The 16,142-nt window shown below is 36.3% G+C and overlaps 1 protein-coding gene across 8 annotated transcripts in view; it reads right to left on the bottom strand.

The window, feature by feature from the left end:
* Nucleotides 1-544: 544 nt before the first annotated feature.
* Nucleotides 545-16,142, bottom strand: part of PPP3CB (protein phosphatase 3 catalytic subunit beta) — a 58,908-nt gene continuing 43,310 nt past the window's right edge. For 2 of the 8 annotated variants that reach the window (XM_009009710.3, XM_054242324.2), the window contains 4 exons: nt 9,876-9,960; nt 8,413-8,510; nt 3,619-3,648; nt 545-2,161 (listed from right to left, as the gene is read on the bottom strand). In XM_009009710.3, the coding sequence (XP_009007958.1) occupies nt 1,983-2,161; nt 3,619-3,648; nt 8,413-8,510; nt 9,876-9,960 (392 nt within the window). In that variant the 3' untranslated portion in view covers nt 545-1,982. Of the gene's footprint in view, nt 2,162-3,618; nt 3,649-8,412; nt 8,511-9,875; nt 9,961-12,054; nt 12,082-16,142 lie in introns of all 8 variants that reach the window. The other 6 variants (XM_009009707.4, XM_009009708.4, XM_054242322.2 and 3 more) reach the window with 6 other exon arrangements.

Below are 16,142 nucleotides of genomic sequence, written 5' to 3'. Positions count from 1 at the left end.
CCTAAATTTTGACTTAATGTTTTATAATGTATTTCATTGTAATTATTGAGAACTATAATTCAAGTTATTATATGATTATATTATATAATTTTGAGCAATATCCTAATATCCCTCAATGTGCAAAATCCTATACTTATTTTGATTATGACAAAGAAGAAAGGAATAGGATAGGAAAATGCAATTATCACTAATATTTTTTCTTATTGTTAGGCCATCCAGTAAATTCCCAATGCCACTGTGACAAGATTCTAGACAATAACATATTTTCCTTTAATTAAAATAAACAGTGATCTTAAGTATTAGATTAAGAGGCCTAAAGTAGGGAAAGTCCTCTAGTGCTCAGTTACTAATGCTCTTGTAAAACAAGTATATAGCAAGCATTTTTTTAAAGGCAAAATTTATAAAGAATTTAGTTAATCAAATCACCATGAACTATCCATGAGATAATCTCAAGAGGATATCCCAGCTCTAGTAACAGGATTTTCTGATTTGGATCAAAAGGCCAAATCAGAGTGCATCTTCTAAATAAAACCCAACACAGAGATAGGAGCAGCGGCCCATGCATGGAATTTATTGTGTGCTACTGTTTATAAAATACTCGAATAGTCCTGCACATGCATAATATTTCCAACTTAGACAGGAGACCATACAGGGTGCACTTTCTGGCAAACAAAACAATAAATGGTTCCGCTGCCTGGAGCTCTGAGTTGTATTCCAGGGCATGAGGGAAGCAGGCCACCAAAGTAAAGGGAAATACCAATCTACAGTGGCAATCAATACAGGTCAATAACTGTGAAAAATTAGCACATGGTTCCATTTAATTTAACCAAGCAGTTCAGTTAACTATCAAAAGAAAAGTTTCAACATGCAGTCTTGACTTTTATGCTTCCACTAACATCTGAATGATTGAACAGAACCATTGCTTCTAGGCTGCATTGCTTAATCAAAAACACTTCCAGAACATTTTAAAATTTCCTTTGCATTAAAACATAAAAATGATAGAAAGCCAGCAGCAAATCACCCTGGTGGCTATTTAAGCAACTTGAGTACTCACAATAAACTAAAATTTCTCATAACATCTAGGTAACCTATACATGTCGTACCTGTACATCATAGGTCTATATATTAAATATTTGCAAAATGAAAACATGCATACACAAAATACATCAAGTTTTACAGACATGATTTGAATTAAAATTTACTTTGACAATGTACAAACTTCTTTTAAAGTACCTTAAATGAGTAATTCTGTAATTCTTCATAATTTTGAAATTTAGAGGTTTTCTTCTTAAATCTCTGGGGTGTAAATCTTAAAAGATATGGGCAAAAAAGATTCTAAATTAGTTTTTGGATTTCTGTTCAAGTAAAAGAGCCTGCCTAGAAATAGGATATGCATTCATAATTAAAAAAATACCAAGACTATGTTACAGAATTAGCCACATTTAAGAACTATAGACCTGAGGTCAACATTTTGTATAAATGCCAACTGGGTTTCTCAGCATTTTGCTCACAATTCAAAATACAGCTAGTAACCTCAGAAATGTATTTTAAGACCATGCTAATTCATCCTTTAAAGACATTTCATGGAAAAAGAAAAGTCCACATTAGCTCTTATGATTGCATTTGAAGTAATGGTTGAAAAACAAAATCTAATTCTACTAAAGGGGAAAAGAAATTTGATTTGTAAACTTAAATGTGTGAACCACAAGCATAAATGGAGGTGTGGATGCCCTCCACTGGAAATTGCCCCAAGCCCCTTGCTCACTGCTCTCCACCTTGGCAGCGATGACCCAATCTTATCAGAAAGCACATGTCCCAGGGCCCACAAGCCTCCATCCAGGAAGGAAGCTGGGGTCTCAGAAGCACAATGATTTCTTCAGAGGGACTGTGACATTTACAGTCAGCTGGGCCGACCCCTCCAGCTCCTCGGGTGATCTGTCCATTTGGGGCCCGAGATGTGAGAGTCCCTGGGAAGTCGTGGGTCACTGGGCAGTATGGTTGCCCGTCCCGTGGTTCTCAGTGGCATGTGCGGTGTTCAGAGAATTGAAACCATCTTGCTGTACAGCATCTTTCCGAGGTGGCATTCTCTCATTGATCCTATCCAAACCCTTTGCCTCTTCAAAACTGCAGATTCTATGTGGTGGAGAGAATCCTCGTATTGCTTAACAAAATGCAAATTTGATAAGTCAGTAATTGAAAAACATTTCTGAGATTTCAAAAACATAATTAATGATTTTTAAGAAGCAAGAAATTAGTAGCTGTAAGTAGCAACACTTAAATCTTACTTTAACTGAATCCTATCCTCATTTCAGTCTTCCCCTTAAAATGTGAAATGTTTAAATCTAACTATAAACATGATAGCTTCATAGATGACAAGTGTTAGCAAAGCCTTTCAAAAAAATTAAAACACACAAAAAATTTTAACCCTTTCCTGCCCCCAAAATCAACCTCCAGGAAATTATCTAAGTCTGACTTTTACTATACCAATTATCTCTTGTATCAGTCCCTAAGATCACCAGTGACTATCATAGTAAGGCAGCAATGAGAGTAGGGGCAAGTGAGGAGGCTAAACAAGGTTAATCCTCAACATACAAATCTGTACCAAGAGCTTGGGAGGAGAAAGAGGTAAAGAAAGGTTAAACTATAGTATATCAGAACTATCTTGGAGGTCAAGGTCAGCTCACTACCACCAATATAACATGAAAAAGGTGGGAAGTGCCTCCAAGAGTTAGATCTGTGTATGGGCAATAGCAAAAAAGTATTTATAATCTCCTATTTTAGGATATATCTTAATTAATGGCCATACTGCACAATCTTTAGAAACTCAAATCAAAATAAATGGCAATTCTCCACCAACTGTAAGGTTTATCATTCACTTCCTCTAGAATGATGCATCCTCCATTATTAAAATGTTCATGGGAAAGATTTTTAAGCAACTAGTTATAATCTGGTTGCTTAATATCTGCAATCCCTAGGACTTAGTCTGTGCATATGAACCAAACAAATGCCTGGGGCTGCAAACACTGAGGAGTGTGAAATACCAAGCCAACACATGATATATATGAATATAATCTTATCCATAAACTATAGCCCAAACTGCAGCCAAAAAAAAAAAATGAATAGAAAAGCATTATAGTGACAGTTCCTGTATTCTCAGGCAGGCACACTACTGAAAATGAGTAAAAGCAAACTCACATCTATAACTGGAGGAGGTTTCACTTAAGGAAAAAAAAATCTGAGTAGCATAGAATCATGCAAAATATGGAACAGATCTCTATTTGCAGGTCAGTTGGTAATTTCCATTAAAACAGGCAACTTTATAAAGCTATACTATATAGCGTAACATGCTATACGCTAAAGAAATCAGGAACATTACATTTTGATTGCATATTATACTGGAAAAAAGAAAAAGACTGTCACCATAGATATTAGCCCTTCTGATTTAAAAAAGAAAAATTAAAAAAAAAAGGGGGCTACAGGACTACTAAATTTGATGAGTCAGTGAGTCTGATTCATCTTGGGCTGTGCAAGCTAGGAGTAAAACACACCCACAGGACATTCTCTGATGCCCACCCACACACCACAGATCTCTGCCCAGCACAAGGACTCTGATCATACCTTTTTCAGCCTCAATAGCCTCAACTGTGGCTGTACAGAAGTGAGCAGAGGCATGCAAAATGAATGAGAGAGATGAGAAGGGTCATATTGTACAGCAGAAAAGGCAATGATCACTTAAAATATCACAGTATCCCATACTACATCATCATTTACAATTTAACATAAATAGCACCCAAATTAGAGAGCCCCATCCCAATCCCCAATTCCTGACACAGCACAGGTTACACACAGCACTATGACAACATCACTCAGAGCACAGAACACATAAACCTACTATAAACACAGACACCTCAGCACCCATGCAAATGCACTCCAGTATTAATTACCCATCTTGAATCAGTAATTTGATGGCCTTAGAATTTTCCATTATGTTTATTATATCACATCCATCACAAATCACAGGAAAATGCTCTAGGGTAAAATTATAATAGAATTGTAGCAGAAAAGCAAACAGAAAAGTCTTTTCTTTCATGTCAATGAGAACAACACTCATTACCAGTTGCTTCTCTAAGATGTAAACTAGAAGGGGTCAGCAATGCTTTCCTTGCCACTTCTAATTTATAAGGCAAAACATAAGCCGCAAGAGCTGATATGACTATTAAGGGCAGTAAGTAAAATTTAAGGGCAGTAAACTTGGTGAATTAATCTAAGTAGAACAGTTCTGTGGCTCTGTTCTTTGTGGGAGACCTGAAAGGATTCCTCCTGTCTACAAGGAATTTCCTTTCTATTCTAGTACTGATGTTCCAAATGCCTACAGATATTAACATCTATAGCCTTGAAAAACTCCATTTATACTCAATCAGTTTGTCACAAACTCAAATTTGACTCAGGAAAAGCCTACTAAGCATCTTTCTTACTCATCTACCAATGAAAGAGACGTTAAGGAATGGAAGTGAGGTCTTACAGGCATGAATTCTGATTATTTCATGACATAGACACATAGGTCATATTATAAATAAGACCTATTTCTTGGTATAGTGTGTCACTGGCCCATTTCGAGAATTTCAACATATTTAGTCAAACATTTTGTAGTCAAAGATTCCTTTATTTGCTCATTTCTGGGTTTGAACTATATAAACTCACACTGAGGACCAGGGCGTAAGATAGCAGAGAACAATACTGGCTTACAATATTGTCCATTCCCCCATTACTCAGAATATTTGTAACAGTAATGCCCTTGTCTCTTCTACTTTGCTTCTTCTGCAATAAGGCCAGTTAATTCCCAAAATGATCTTTTAGCAATTAACATGATTTAGAAATAATTTTAACCAAAAAAAATTAATGTAAAAGAAACTGATGAATCTAAGGAATTAAAGTGTACTAAGTTAGAAAATGGTGATCTTAGCTAAACAGTAAAGTGAATTGGGGACCCAAAAGGAAAAGGACGAACACTGAATAAGGGTTAATTTTCCTTGACTATTAAATTCTATTACAAATCGGGCAGGACTTGGAGGATCAAGCCTGTAATTCCAGCACTCTGGACAGCCGAGGTGGAAGGATGGCTTGAGCTTTTGAGCTCAGCCTGGGCAACACATAGAGATACCTCATCTCCCCTCCAGAAATTTTAAAAATTAGCTGAGCATGGTGGCATGCACTTGTAGTCACAGCTACTCAGGAAGCTGAAGCAGGAAGATCGCTTAAGCCCAGATCTGCTAATTGCAAAACTCTATCTGAAAGGCACCATTTCTCCTCTGTTTTCAGTTATACAGGGCATCTTGACATGGCCTTAGTAAGTTTGAGCACAGTGCTATCTCAAACTGTTTTCCTCAGTACTACATAGGATAAATGACTGAGGAATTTGGTATTACTAAAATAGAATTGGCCACATATATTTCCCATATGGTGAAGATAGCGTTACAATGCTAGCTCCCAATCGAATTTCCCAGAAAGAAACATACATAAAATAAACATGAAAAGAAAACCCGACTCCAATAGAGTTGTGCAGTTTGTAAAAACACTCAAGAAACATCATGTAAATTAACTTTTAAAGTTCTTGAAAAGACAATTTTTATTTTCTGATAATTAGGCATGAGGTCTTAGATATAAAATTTTTTCCTTTTGCAATACCTTTCAGTTATACGTACTAACATCAGGAAACTTTACTAAAATTTAAAATGTAGGTTAACTTTTTAAAAAATAATCACAAAGATGTAGCTTTTGTATGACTTTTGTTATTTGTTTCAAAGTGGATTTATCTTATGTTAGGAAAATAATTTCAACCAAATGCCCAAACCACAATATCAAGAGCTAGCAAAACTAGAAACTATCTAGTTTATGTGGTCCCAAATTAGACCCCTTAAACTCAACTCCTTCCAGTAATTTAGTCCATGCTGGGACTCTCTGTCCCAGCAAAGCTGCTGTCTTTCAAATCTCCCCAGCACTTGAGGGTGGTTTCAAAGCTGAAGGAATGAGCATCAAGCTGTGTGCAAATTAAGAATAAATAGAAGTGCTGAGCTGTCAACAAAACATGTAATTAGCAGGTGCTAATTGTGAAATCTGAAAGCAAGGTTTGCTGTGGATACAATATAAAAGTAATGTTATATCCAAAGATAATTGAGAAATGACTATAGTGTAAATTTATTTAAGTACGATAACCTTTTGGTTTTATTTTTGTTTTCTGAACAAACAGCATAGTATTTTTGAAGCTATTCAAGTTCATCATTTTCTATTAACATTTTTACCAGTTTTATTGAATGTTTAAGATCTTGTTTTAATATACACTCATGAAATTATTTTTCGTTTTTTCTAATGTTTACAATATAATAAAAATGGAAGGTAAGGAATGTAAAGCAAATCAAAGCAGGGTTTTTTTAAAAAAATCAAAAAAAGAAACCTTATTCAGAATGAAAATTTATAACTATAATTACAAAACACAGTGTACTTCTCAGATATACCAGTGTTGGTAGTGGACAATACAATGACATTTAAAATAGAACATGTATAGACTACAAGTAAAAATTGTTTACAGGAAATTTTTTTTATTAAAAAGCAATCACTGGCCAGGCATACTGGCTCAAGCCTATAATCCCATCATTTTGGGAGGCTGAGGTCAGAAGATTGCTTGAGCCCAGGAGTTTGAGACCAGCCTGGGCAATACAGGGAAACCTTATCTCTACAAAAAAGAAAAAAAATTAGCTGGGTGTGGTGGCATGAGCCTATCTATGGTCTCAGCTACTCCAGAGACTGAAATGGAGGACTGCTTGAGCCCAGGAGGTTGAGGCTGCATTGCACTCCAGCCTGGGAGATAGAGAAAAAGACCAGATCTATCTCTCTCTCCCTCTCCCTCTCCCTCTCTCTCTCTCTCTCTGTCTCTCACACACACGTACACACACACACACAAAAAAAAAAAAAAAAAAGGAAAAGAGACAGAGCAAGAGAGAGAGAAGAGAAAAAGAGAAAGAAAAGAAAGAACAAACGAACCAAAAAGAAAGAAGAAAAGAAAGCCCTTATTATGGAACTGAACGAAATAAAACTGTGAAGTCAAATTTAAATTCATTCAAAATGTTAAAATTGGCTATTTTTTTCTCTCTAAAAAAGTCACTAATTACAACACCAAAAAGAAACTTAACTATGACTAAGGAAAACATCAGATCTGCTGCTGTCTATTTTAATAGACAATGACCCTTAGAGGGCTGTCAAAAGTGACTACAAGAAATGCAGGCTTTTCTACATCGTATTTTTTGCTTTCCAACCACAGGGAAAGAAATCTAGACTGAATTACTATGTATGGTCATTAATATTCACATCACTCTCTTCTATTTAATCTGTAATGGGCTTTAAAAAAGTTAACCCGAGATTTACACAAATATTTACACCAAAAAAAGTTTTTTTAAGTATAAAATATTCAATGAGCCAGATTACAGAAATGCTTTACGTATAATTCTTTTTATTTTCATGCAAAATAAAGGCACACTTAATAACACCCTTTTAATTTTGACTTACAGGATTTAAATTCAACCCCTTATAACAATGAGTTAATATCTAATGTTACATTCATGTTCAGAATGCACAAAGTGCAGCAACAAATGCAGCAAACCTCAAAACAAGGTGCTACAAAGCTGCTTCTACATTGAAAGACAGACAAGTGTCTGATGGAATAATTTAATTGAACATACTTTTACAGACATACAGCTAACCTAAAGAAAGACAGACAGATTTAGGAAAGCAGCTACATCTGCAGAGGAAGGAAACAGCATGTTACAGACAGTTAATTATACATAGAACATTTGACAAACACCACAGAAAACAAACTTTGGCATCATTTACCAGGGTACAAAACCTTGCACAAATATTTTGGCAACTGAGGTGCATAAGTAATGTTCTGGGGCCCAAGCAGGTAGTTAACTCTAAATTAAGTAGTTTTAAATATAAGCATATTCTAATACAATGACATAAGTTTTAAAAATTAAAAATAAGAAACTTGGAATTACATTTCCATTTTAGTAATAGGAATGATTCACATTCTGAAATTGGGGCTTTTAAAAGAAAAGGGTGAGTTAGACAAATGAATAAATATTTCAGACATTATGATATGAGCTGCTCCCATATCATTGCATGAAAAGCTGAGGAACTGACCATTATTTTCAATCGAAAGGAATGCCCATTCTATCAATTTTCTGCCCTGATTAAGTATTAATCAGACACTAGCTAATACAGTACCCTGTCTATGTCAGCTGCTGAGACAGGAACTAAAAAACAGAAGGAATTCCCTGCATGCATTATGTGTATTGTTAGCAAAAGAGTGAGGTGTGCCCCAGTCCATCTGAGGCACAGCAAGTTGCATAACATCATTACCACTTTGCAGGGTCTGCCGTCCTCCAGCTAACACTCCACTAGGCAACATCCCTGTGGGAGTCAGGCCCTTGAGTGTCAGCACACTTTCACTCTCCTCCCTATAGCAGAGAGATACAACAAATATTAGATACTTCCAACAAGTACTTAATTTAAAAGAAGCAATAGGGTCTAGATGTATGCCATATATAAAATTTATAACATTCTTGTTATTACCATATTTTCCTCAATTTCAAGACATTTATTTTTCTATATTTTAAGTGTTTCAGATATGAGGGTGTGCCTTACAATTGAGGCATATATTATTTTTCCTGAAATGCTTTATTAAATATGTGGTAAGATTAATCAAGGGGCATCATACTATTGAGAAAATATAGTATTTCATATGCACTGAAATTCAAATGTCTGATATAATCAGTTTTGCAAACCAATTTTTAAAGATTGACCTATTCATTTGTACCCTTAAACCCAGTCTTCCTGAATTAACTCCAGGGAAGGCAATTAATTTATGGCTCCAGCACAAGGGACTTCCTATATGGATGAACAAGTTCATCAAGAATACTCCAAAAAGTATCCCCTTCTTCTTACCCTGCTCCAACTTTCAAGGTGTAAATTTAGTTTTATCACCAAAAAAAAGAGATACCAAAGATGAGCAATAATAATCACCAGAGTCAAAAATCTTAGCTTCAAAGGAACTTATGTTCCCATCTTCAATAAACAAATATATAATTAATTTTTCTTTTTGAGACGAGGTCTCACTCCATCACCCAGGCTAGAGGGCAGTGGCGCTATCATAGCTCACTGCTGACAACTTCCTGGGCTCAGGTGATCCTCCCATCTCAGCCTCCCAAACAGCTGGAACCACAGGTGCACACCACCAGGCCCAGCTAATTTTTGTATTCTTTTTTGTAGAGGTGGGGTTTCGCCATGTTTAATAGCCTGGTCTTGAACTCCTCAGCTCAAACATCTGCCCACCTCGGCCTCCCAAGGTGCTGGGATTACAGGTATGAGCCACTGCGCCTGCCCTAAGGGCCTAAGTAACTTCTTTACAGGAAGAATGATACCATGTTGCCTTTTTTTTTTTTGGAGACAGAGCCTTGCTCTGTCGCCCAGGCTGGAGTGCAGTGGTGCAATCTTGGCCCACCGCAACCTCCGCCTCCCTGGTTCAAGCAATTCTCGTGCCTCAGCCTCCCAGGTAGCTGGGACTACAGGTGTGCGCCACCATGCAGGCTAATTTTTGTATTTTTAGTAGAGATAGGGTTTCATCACCTTGGCCAGGCTGGTCTCAAACTCCTGACCTCAGGTGATCCGCCTGCCTTGGTATCCCAAAGTACTGAGATTACAGGTGTGTATCACCACACCCAGCCCCATGTTGCTTTTTAGATGTCAAGCAGGACAATGCTTGTAACAAGGTACAATAAACGTTAATTTCTGCAAAACAAATAATCAAGAAAATATATCATTACCTGAGAACAGAGAAGACTCTTGCCATCTTGCCAATTGCTCGAATTTTGTTTCTTATGATTTCTTTCCGGGCTGCAGCTGAACCTACTTTCAATGGAATAAATAGAGAGAAAGGCTCAAGTTTAGGGCATGCATGCTTACAATATTCTGTTAGCCTGTTCCACACTCATCTAAACCAATACCAAGTCCCCTGCCACCAGCGTACATGGAGGGTACTAGATGAACTCATGCTAAAAAATTTCTTGCTCTCTCAATGTTTACCTCAGCATTGGTCTAGTACTGGGGTCTGATACATGTAGAAATAAAAAGTAATCCACAAACACTATGATTTTACTCTACTGGCTAATCAGTAAAACAGCAATGGGAAAAAAAACAACAACACAAAAAACAAAAAACATGAGCCCAACTTGCATTACAAACCAGAGGGCAAAAACTGATAATAATCCTATAGTCTCTTTAATTTTCATGAGAACCTATGGCATGCAGACAACAGACAGGAATTTGTTAACAGTCCTGTAGTCTTACTTAACTACCACAAAGTATTTGACATGCAGGCTGACAATATCCCATCAGACTATGACGATATAAGTTTTTTGCTCTGAGTTGGTTTAAAACAAATGGCATGAAGGAGCTACTGTGCAGGTAATCCTGAACTAAGGGCCATACCAGCAGTCAACAATGCACATCTTAACCTAATGTACCAGGTGTGTTCCTAAGGTCATGCAAATATATACAATCTTTTACATCTCTAGGTAAGTATGACATAAGCAATGAGAAAAACATGGCTAAAGGATCACTACTGCTTCATCTCTAAAGGGTTAGCTGTGCTATCTATGATTGATGCAGAAGAAAATATACCACAATAACTAAATCCCTGGCTGGAATGACTCAAAGGTTTTATCTTCCTTCCCTTGGCCTCCAGAAAGAACATCATCAATCTCAGTCCTGTTATCTCATATACAGCAACTAGAATCACTCTGGACCCAAAAGTATGGTTCCTCAGGGCTGTGCTTCAACATAATGAAAACACATATGGAAGCACCATGGTTGAGGATAAGGTTAAGGAAAGGCTAAAGACACTAGTTCAAAAGGGGCCTTAGGTATACAGAGGTCTGAACAAATCTAAGTCTTTTTGGGAGAGAACATCTCATTTAAAGTTCAAGCAGTCCACAATTACATATAATTAAAAACTAAGATAATAACTGGGCCTGACTGCAAAAAAAGAGAAAAAGAAATCCAACTTCAAAGATAGAAACAAAAGATATACTTTAAAGGGAAAAAATAGGCTCCATGATATGTTTATGATCTTCTAAAGGGTAAATACTATGAGCACTGGAGCTACAGCTTTTACAAGTCTAAAACTGTGTGGATACCTGGGTACCATGGCACTCTAAACAGGTATTTTTAAAATACAAAAAAAAAAAAAAAAAAAAAAAAAACTAAACTAAAAATCTAAGAATCACAGAATATTAGAATTTGGAGATACTATAAAGTGCAATCTCCTCATTTTATAGACAAAGAAACTGAGTTTTTTAAGTGACTTGTCCAAGGATAGAAGAAGGTAAGCCTGATTCTCTTCTAATCAATTATTATAAACATTTTGTTTTAAAATTGACAGAATTTTTAAGGAGCTAGACTGGGGATAAGCCGTAGGGGGTTGGGGAGGATGGCTGTAATGAGGTACATTCATATTTTCAGTCTTAATTTCTATATCTGTAAAACCGAATGACATGTAACTATACTGATATCAAATTAAAAATTCACAGGAATATAAAAACACTGTACAAATCAGGATTTTAAATCAGTCTACAAACACATCATGCATCATATTAAAGTAAATGTCCACAGTAACATTTCTTTGGGAAATAATACATACAATCAAACAACCCTAATCATGCAGGGAAAAGTATAAAACATTACAAATAAGCAAAAAGAATGAAATTTTTAAACAAGAGGAATGAAAAGGAGGGAAAAATATTTCCATGCACAGAAAGACAGATATCTTGGAATATGACTTCTAAAAATACCAAATACTAACTCAGATAAAACTTAACCTAAATTTGAACAAGGCCCAAGAGGACTCCACATAAACATTACTTGATGAATGCGCTAACTTACATGGACATGAGGATAACTTATGAAGTCATATTTCAAAACAATGTTACTCTGTCTGGTCTGTACCTTTTTTATTGCCATATATGAGCCGTTCTTCAGATGGAGAGTCCAGAAAAAAGGAAGTGAATGATGGAGAAAAGGTGGTTGAGACAAATAAAAAGATAGAGATTTAACTTGGCAGTGGTACTGAAGAATGAATGTAGAAAGAAGGAGAAAAATGAAGGCCCTCATATTTGAAAAATTGAAAAATGTAGCACTGTAGAATCTGGTGAATAAAGAGGGATGCCACTGGGTAGAGCTCTAAAGTAAAGATTTCTTAAAAGATATGTGCTCGGAAGAAATTAAGGACAGAATGACCATCATATCTGATGAAAGCAGACATAATTAGGGACAGAAAAAAACATGTGAAAACACATAAGACTGATAAAAGACTGCTAACAACAATTGCACATTTATAGTCATACCCCTAAGGAAATGTGTCACCTGTGGAAGTATATTAAGTAAAAAGTAATGATATAAATGAAATACAAACTCATGTGGTTCTTCAAGGACACCAACATCTGCAAAATCTGTAGTACATACAGAGAAACGTAGATAACTTTATAAACTGCCTCAGCAGAAAACCTCACCCCCTCCCAACAAAGGAAAAGCTAAACCTCCCACGCTCCCTAACAAAAGCACATGATTTCCTGAATCTGAATTGCAGAACTTTTGCATATACTCAGAAGCAACAGTATGTGCTTTCTGTCCCCAATCTAATCTGGGTGTTTAGGGGACATCTTTTTGTAAAAATAGCAATAGATTGTTTCAAATCAAGTAATAGTTCTAAGAGTAGGCAGCTGGGGTGGTTTCATTTGAGCTTTCCATATCTTCCATTCTAACGCTGGGATACATTATTCCATTACAGGAAATGTACTTATTTTAGTGAAACTGTAACACATATGGATTACGTATTTCCCTTTACCAAACTGAAGACAAAAGATAAATATCTGAAAAAAATTGTATGCAACCTAAATATCACAGAAATCAGTGTTCAAAAATTCTTTTACAATTAACACTTTTAAAAGAGATGCTATGTGCATTTATACTTTAGTGTTAATGCAAATTTTTGTCTTAAGAATGACCCCATATATACATTAAACAATATAGAGCACCAAAGACTTACCACTTAACAACATTCTTATGCCTTGACCTCATCTAAACTTTTTTTTTTTTTTTTTTGAGACCAAGTCTCACTCTGTCACCAGGCTGGAGTGCAATGGTGCAATCTTGGCTCACTACAACCTCTGCCACCCAGGTTCAAGTAATTCTCCCACCTCAGCCTCCCAGGTTCAAGTAATTCTCCCACCTCAGCCTCCCAAACAGCTAGGACTACAGGCACAGGCTACCATATCTGGCTAATTTTTTGTATGTTTTTAGTAGAGACAGGGTTTTCCCATGTTGGCCAGGCTAGTCTCAAAATCCTGACCTCAGGTGATCCACCCACCTTGGCCTCCCAAAGTACTGGGATTACAAGCATGAGCCACCTCACCCAGCCATCTTAGTTTTAAATATATAAAAATTACTCCTTCTTTCCTGACACTCAGAAATCTCCAATCCTGCTCTCTCTCTCTTTCCCCAAAGAAAAGCTAAACCCTTAGTCTGATTCCACAGCCATCCATCAAGTTTTCTTTCCAAAGTCAGATTTCTCCCCAGACCAAGTCAACAGGATGTTTCCACTGTTGTGTAGGAAAAGAGGAAGGAAAGAACAGAAGGCATGCCACCATGGTGAAAGGAAAAGAGAAAAGATGGACAGAGGTAAAGGGAAGAAATCAGGAAATACAAATAATGAAGGGAAATAAACCTAGTTCCAGTATCGCTTTCTCCACCCCATCTTAAACCTTAGTATCTTTCTGAATCTCCTCCTCTGCCCTTCATTTTGTCAAAATTCTTTTCTCTTTCAAACTATTCCCATTCCTTCATGCAAACTCCCAGACTCATATTCCTAAAACTTTCTTGGAGTCCTACTCCTAATACTTGGTAGCGGAAGAATTAAAAAAATGAGGAGTAATTGTATCTGCCCTGTTAACAGTGAAGGGAGATCTAGTTCTAAGCTGAAACTTAGTGTATTTTCCCATAGAAACATTGTCACAAACGGTGCTTTAAAATTCTTAAAATTATCTGAGAGTGGGAAAAAATTTTTACCCTCTCTATTCCCTCATTTTCTGGATAAGAAAATCCTGAGAAATTAGGTACCTTTTCTAAGATTACACAGCTAGTGAATGCTAGTGACAAGACACCTAAACTACTGATCCTTTTCATTAAACTACACTGCCTCTTTAATGATCAAATTAAACTCATCCCTGGAAAGCAAGAATGATATAACAAGTGAATAAATTATCATACTAATAGAAAAAATATTGATGATATATAAAATCTTCTCATTAGAATATAATAAAATTTTATATTTATTTCTGGTTAAATCTCAAAACATGACTCAGTATCTTTCTTCATATAAATCATAGGTACCTAAAACCAAGTACTATAATTAGACTTAACAAGGAAACTTTTTTCTTCTTCTTACAGGAAGAGGACTAAAAGCATTACCTACCATCATTCCTATTTAACTTACTATTGGCAATATTGATAATAAATTTTAAAGAATAAAAGAAAGTTAAAAATACAGAAAATAACAATATCAATCCCCTGTAAATGACATATTTTTAAAAGAGAAAATAAAAATTATCATAAAAAATAATTCTGCTAATTCAAGTTTATTAGATATAAGATAAACCCACAAATATATAGTATATTCCCATACGGAGAGAAAATATGTTGAGAGACACCAGTTGTAGTAGAAATAAGAACATAAAATATTGAAGTATTAATTTAACTTGACAATAACAAAAGTTTTTCAAACAAAAACTATATAGTCTTAAATGAAGGAATTATGTATTAAATCAAGTAATTACAGTAAATAAAATAATTATATAGAGCAAGAGTTCTTGGTCTTAGTTTGGAAAACTAAATACTATTTATTTATTAAAAAAAAAAAAAAAACACAAAACAAAACCAAAAAAACCTTGGCTGGGCATGGTGGTTCATGCCTGTAATCTCATCACTTTTTGAGAAACTGAAGTGGGAGGACTGCATGAGGCCAGGAGTTCAAGACCAGCCTGGAAAATGGAGGGAAACCGTCTCTCTTAAAAAAAATTTAAAAAACCTCCCTAGATTCAGATATGCATTTAATATGATATCAGTTAAAACTCTCACAAAATATTTCACAGAATTTGAAAAACAGAAAACTTTACTTTAAAAAATTAGGCTATATGCCAATAATTATTTCAATTATTCATTATCTCAATATCTTCAACATTATGAAGTAGGTATTATTGTCACTTCTATGAAGATAAGAGAAACTGAGACTCAGAAAGGTTAAGTAAGTTGTCTGATGCCACAGAACCATCATAAGGAACTAGAATCTGAGCCCAGGTCTAGTCTTACAACAAACAGTGACAGCAGAACAGGGAGACAAAATATCTGTTTAAAACTATTCAATGGCCCGGCAAGGTGGCTCACCCCTGTAATCCCAGCACTTTGGGAGGCCAAGGCGGGCAGATCACCTGAGGTCAGGAGCTCGAGACAAGCCTGGCCAAGATGGTGAAACCTCATCTCTACTACAAATACAAAAATTAGCCGGGCACAATGGTGGGTACCTGTAATCCCAGCTATTCAAGAGGCTGAGGCAGGAGAATTGTTTGAACCAACCAGGAGGCAGAGGTTGCAGTGAGCCAAGATTGTGCCACTATACTCCAGCCTGGGCAACAGAGCAAGACTCCATCTCAAAAAAAAAAAAAAGAAGGCCGGGCGCGGTGGCTCAAGCCTATAATCCCAGCACTTTGGGAGGCCGAGGCGGGTGGATCACGAGGTCAAGACATCGAGACCATCCTGGTCAACATGGTGAAACCCCATCTCTACTAAAAAAAAAAAATACAAAAAATTAGCTGGGCATGGTGGCATGTGCCTGTAATCCCAGCTACTCAGGAGGCTGAGGCAGAATTGCCTGAACCCAGGAGGCGGAGGTTGTGGTGAGCCGAGATTGTGCCATTGCACTCCAGCCTGGGTAACAAGAGCGAAACTCTGTCTCAAAAAAAAAAAAAAAAAGGAAAGGAAAG

This window comes from Callithrix jacchus, chromosome 12, assembly GCF_049354715.1.
Source record: "Callithrix jacchus isolate 240 chromosome 12, calJac240_pri, whole genome shotgun sequence".
NCBI classification, from domain to species: domain Eukaryota; kingdom Metazoa; phylum Chordata; class Mammalia; order Primates; family Cebidae; genus Callithrix; species Callithrix jacchus.
This window is presented reverse-complemented; position numbering and strand designations above follow the sequence as displayed.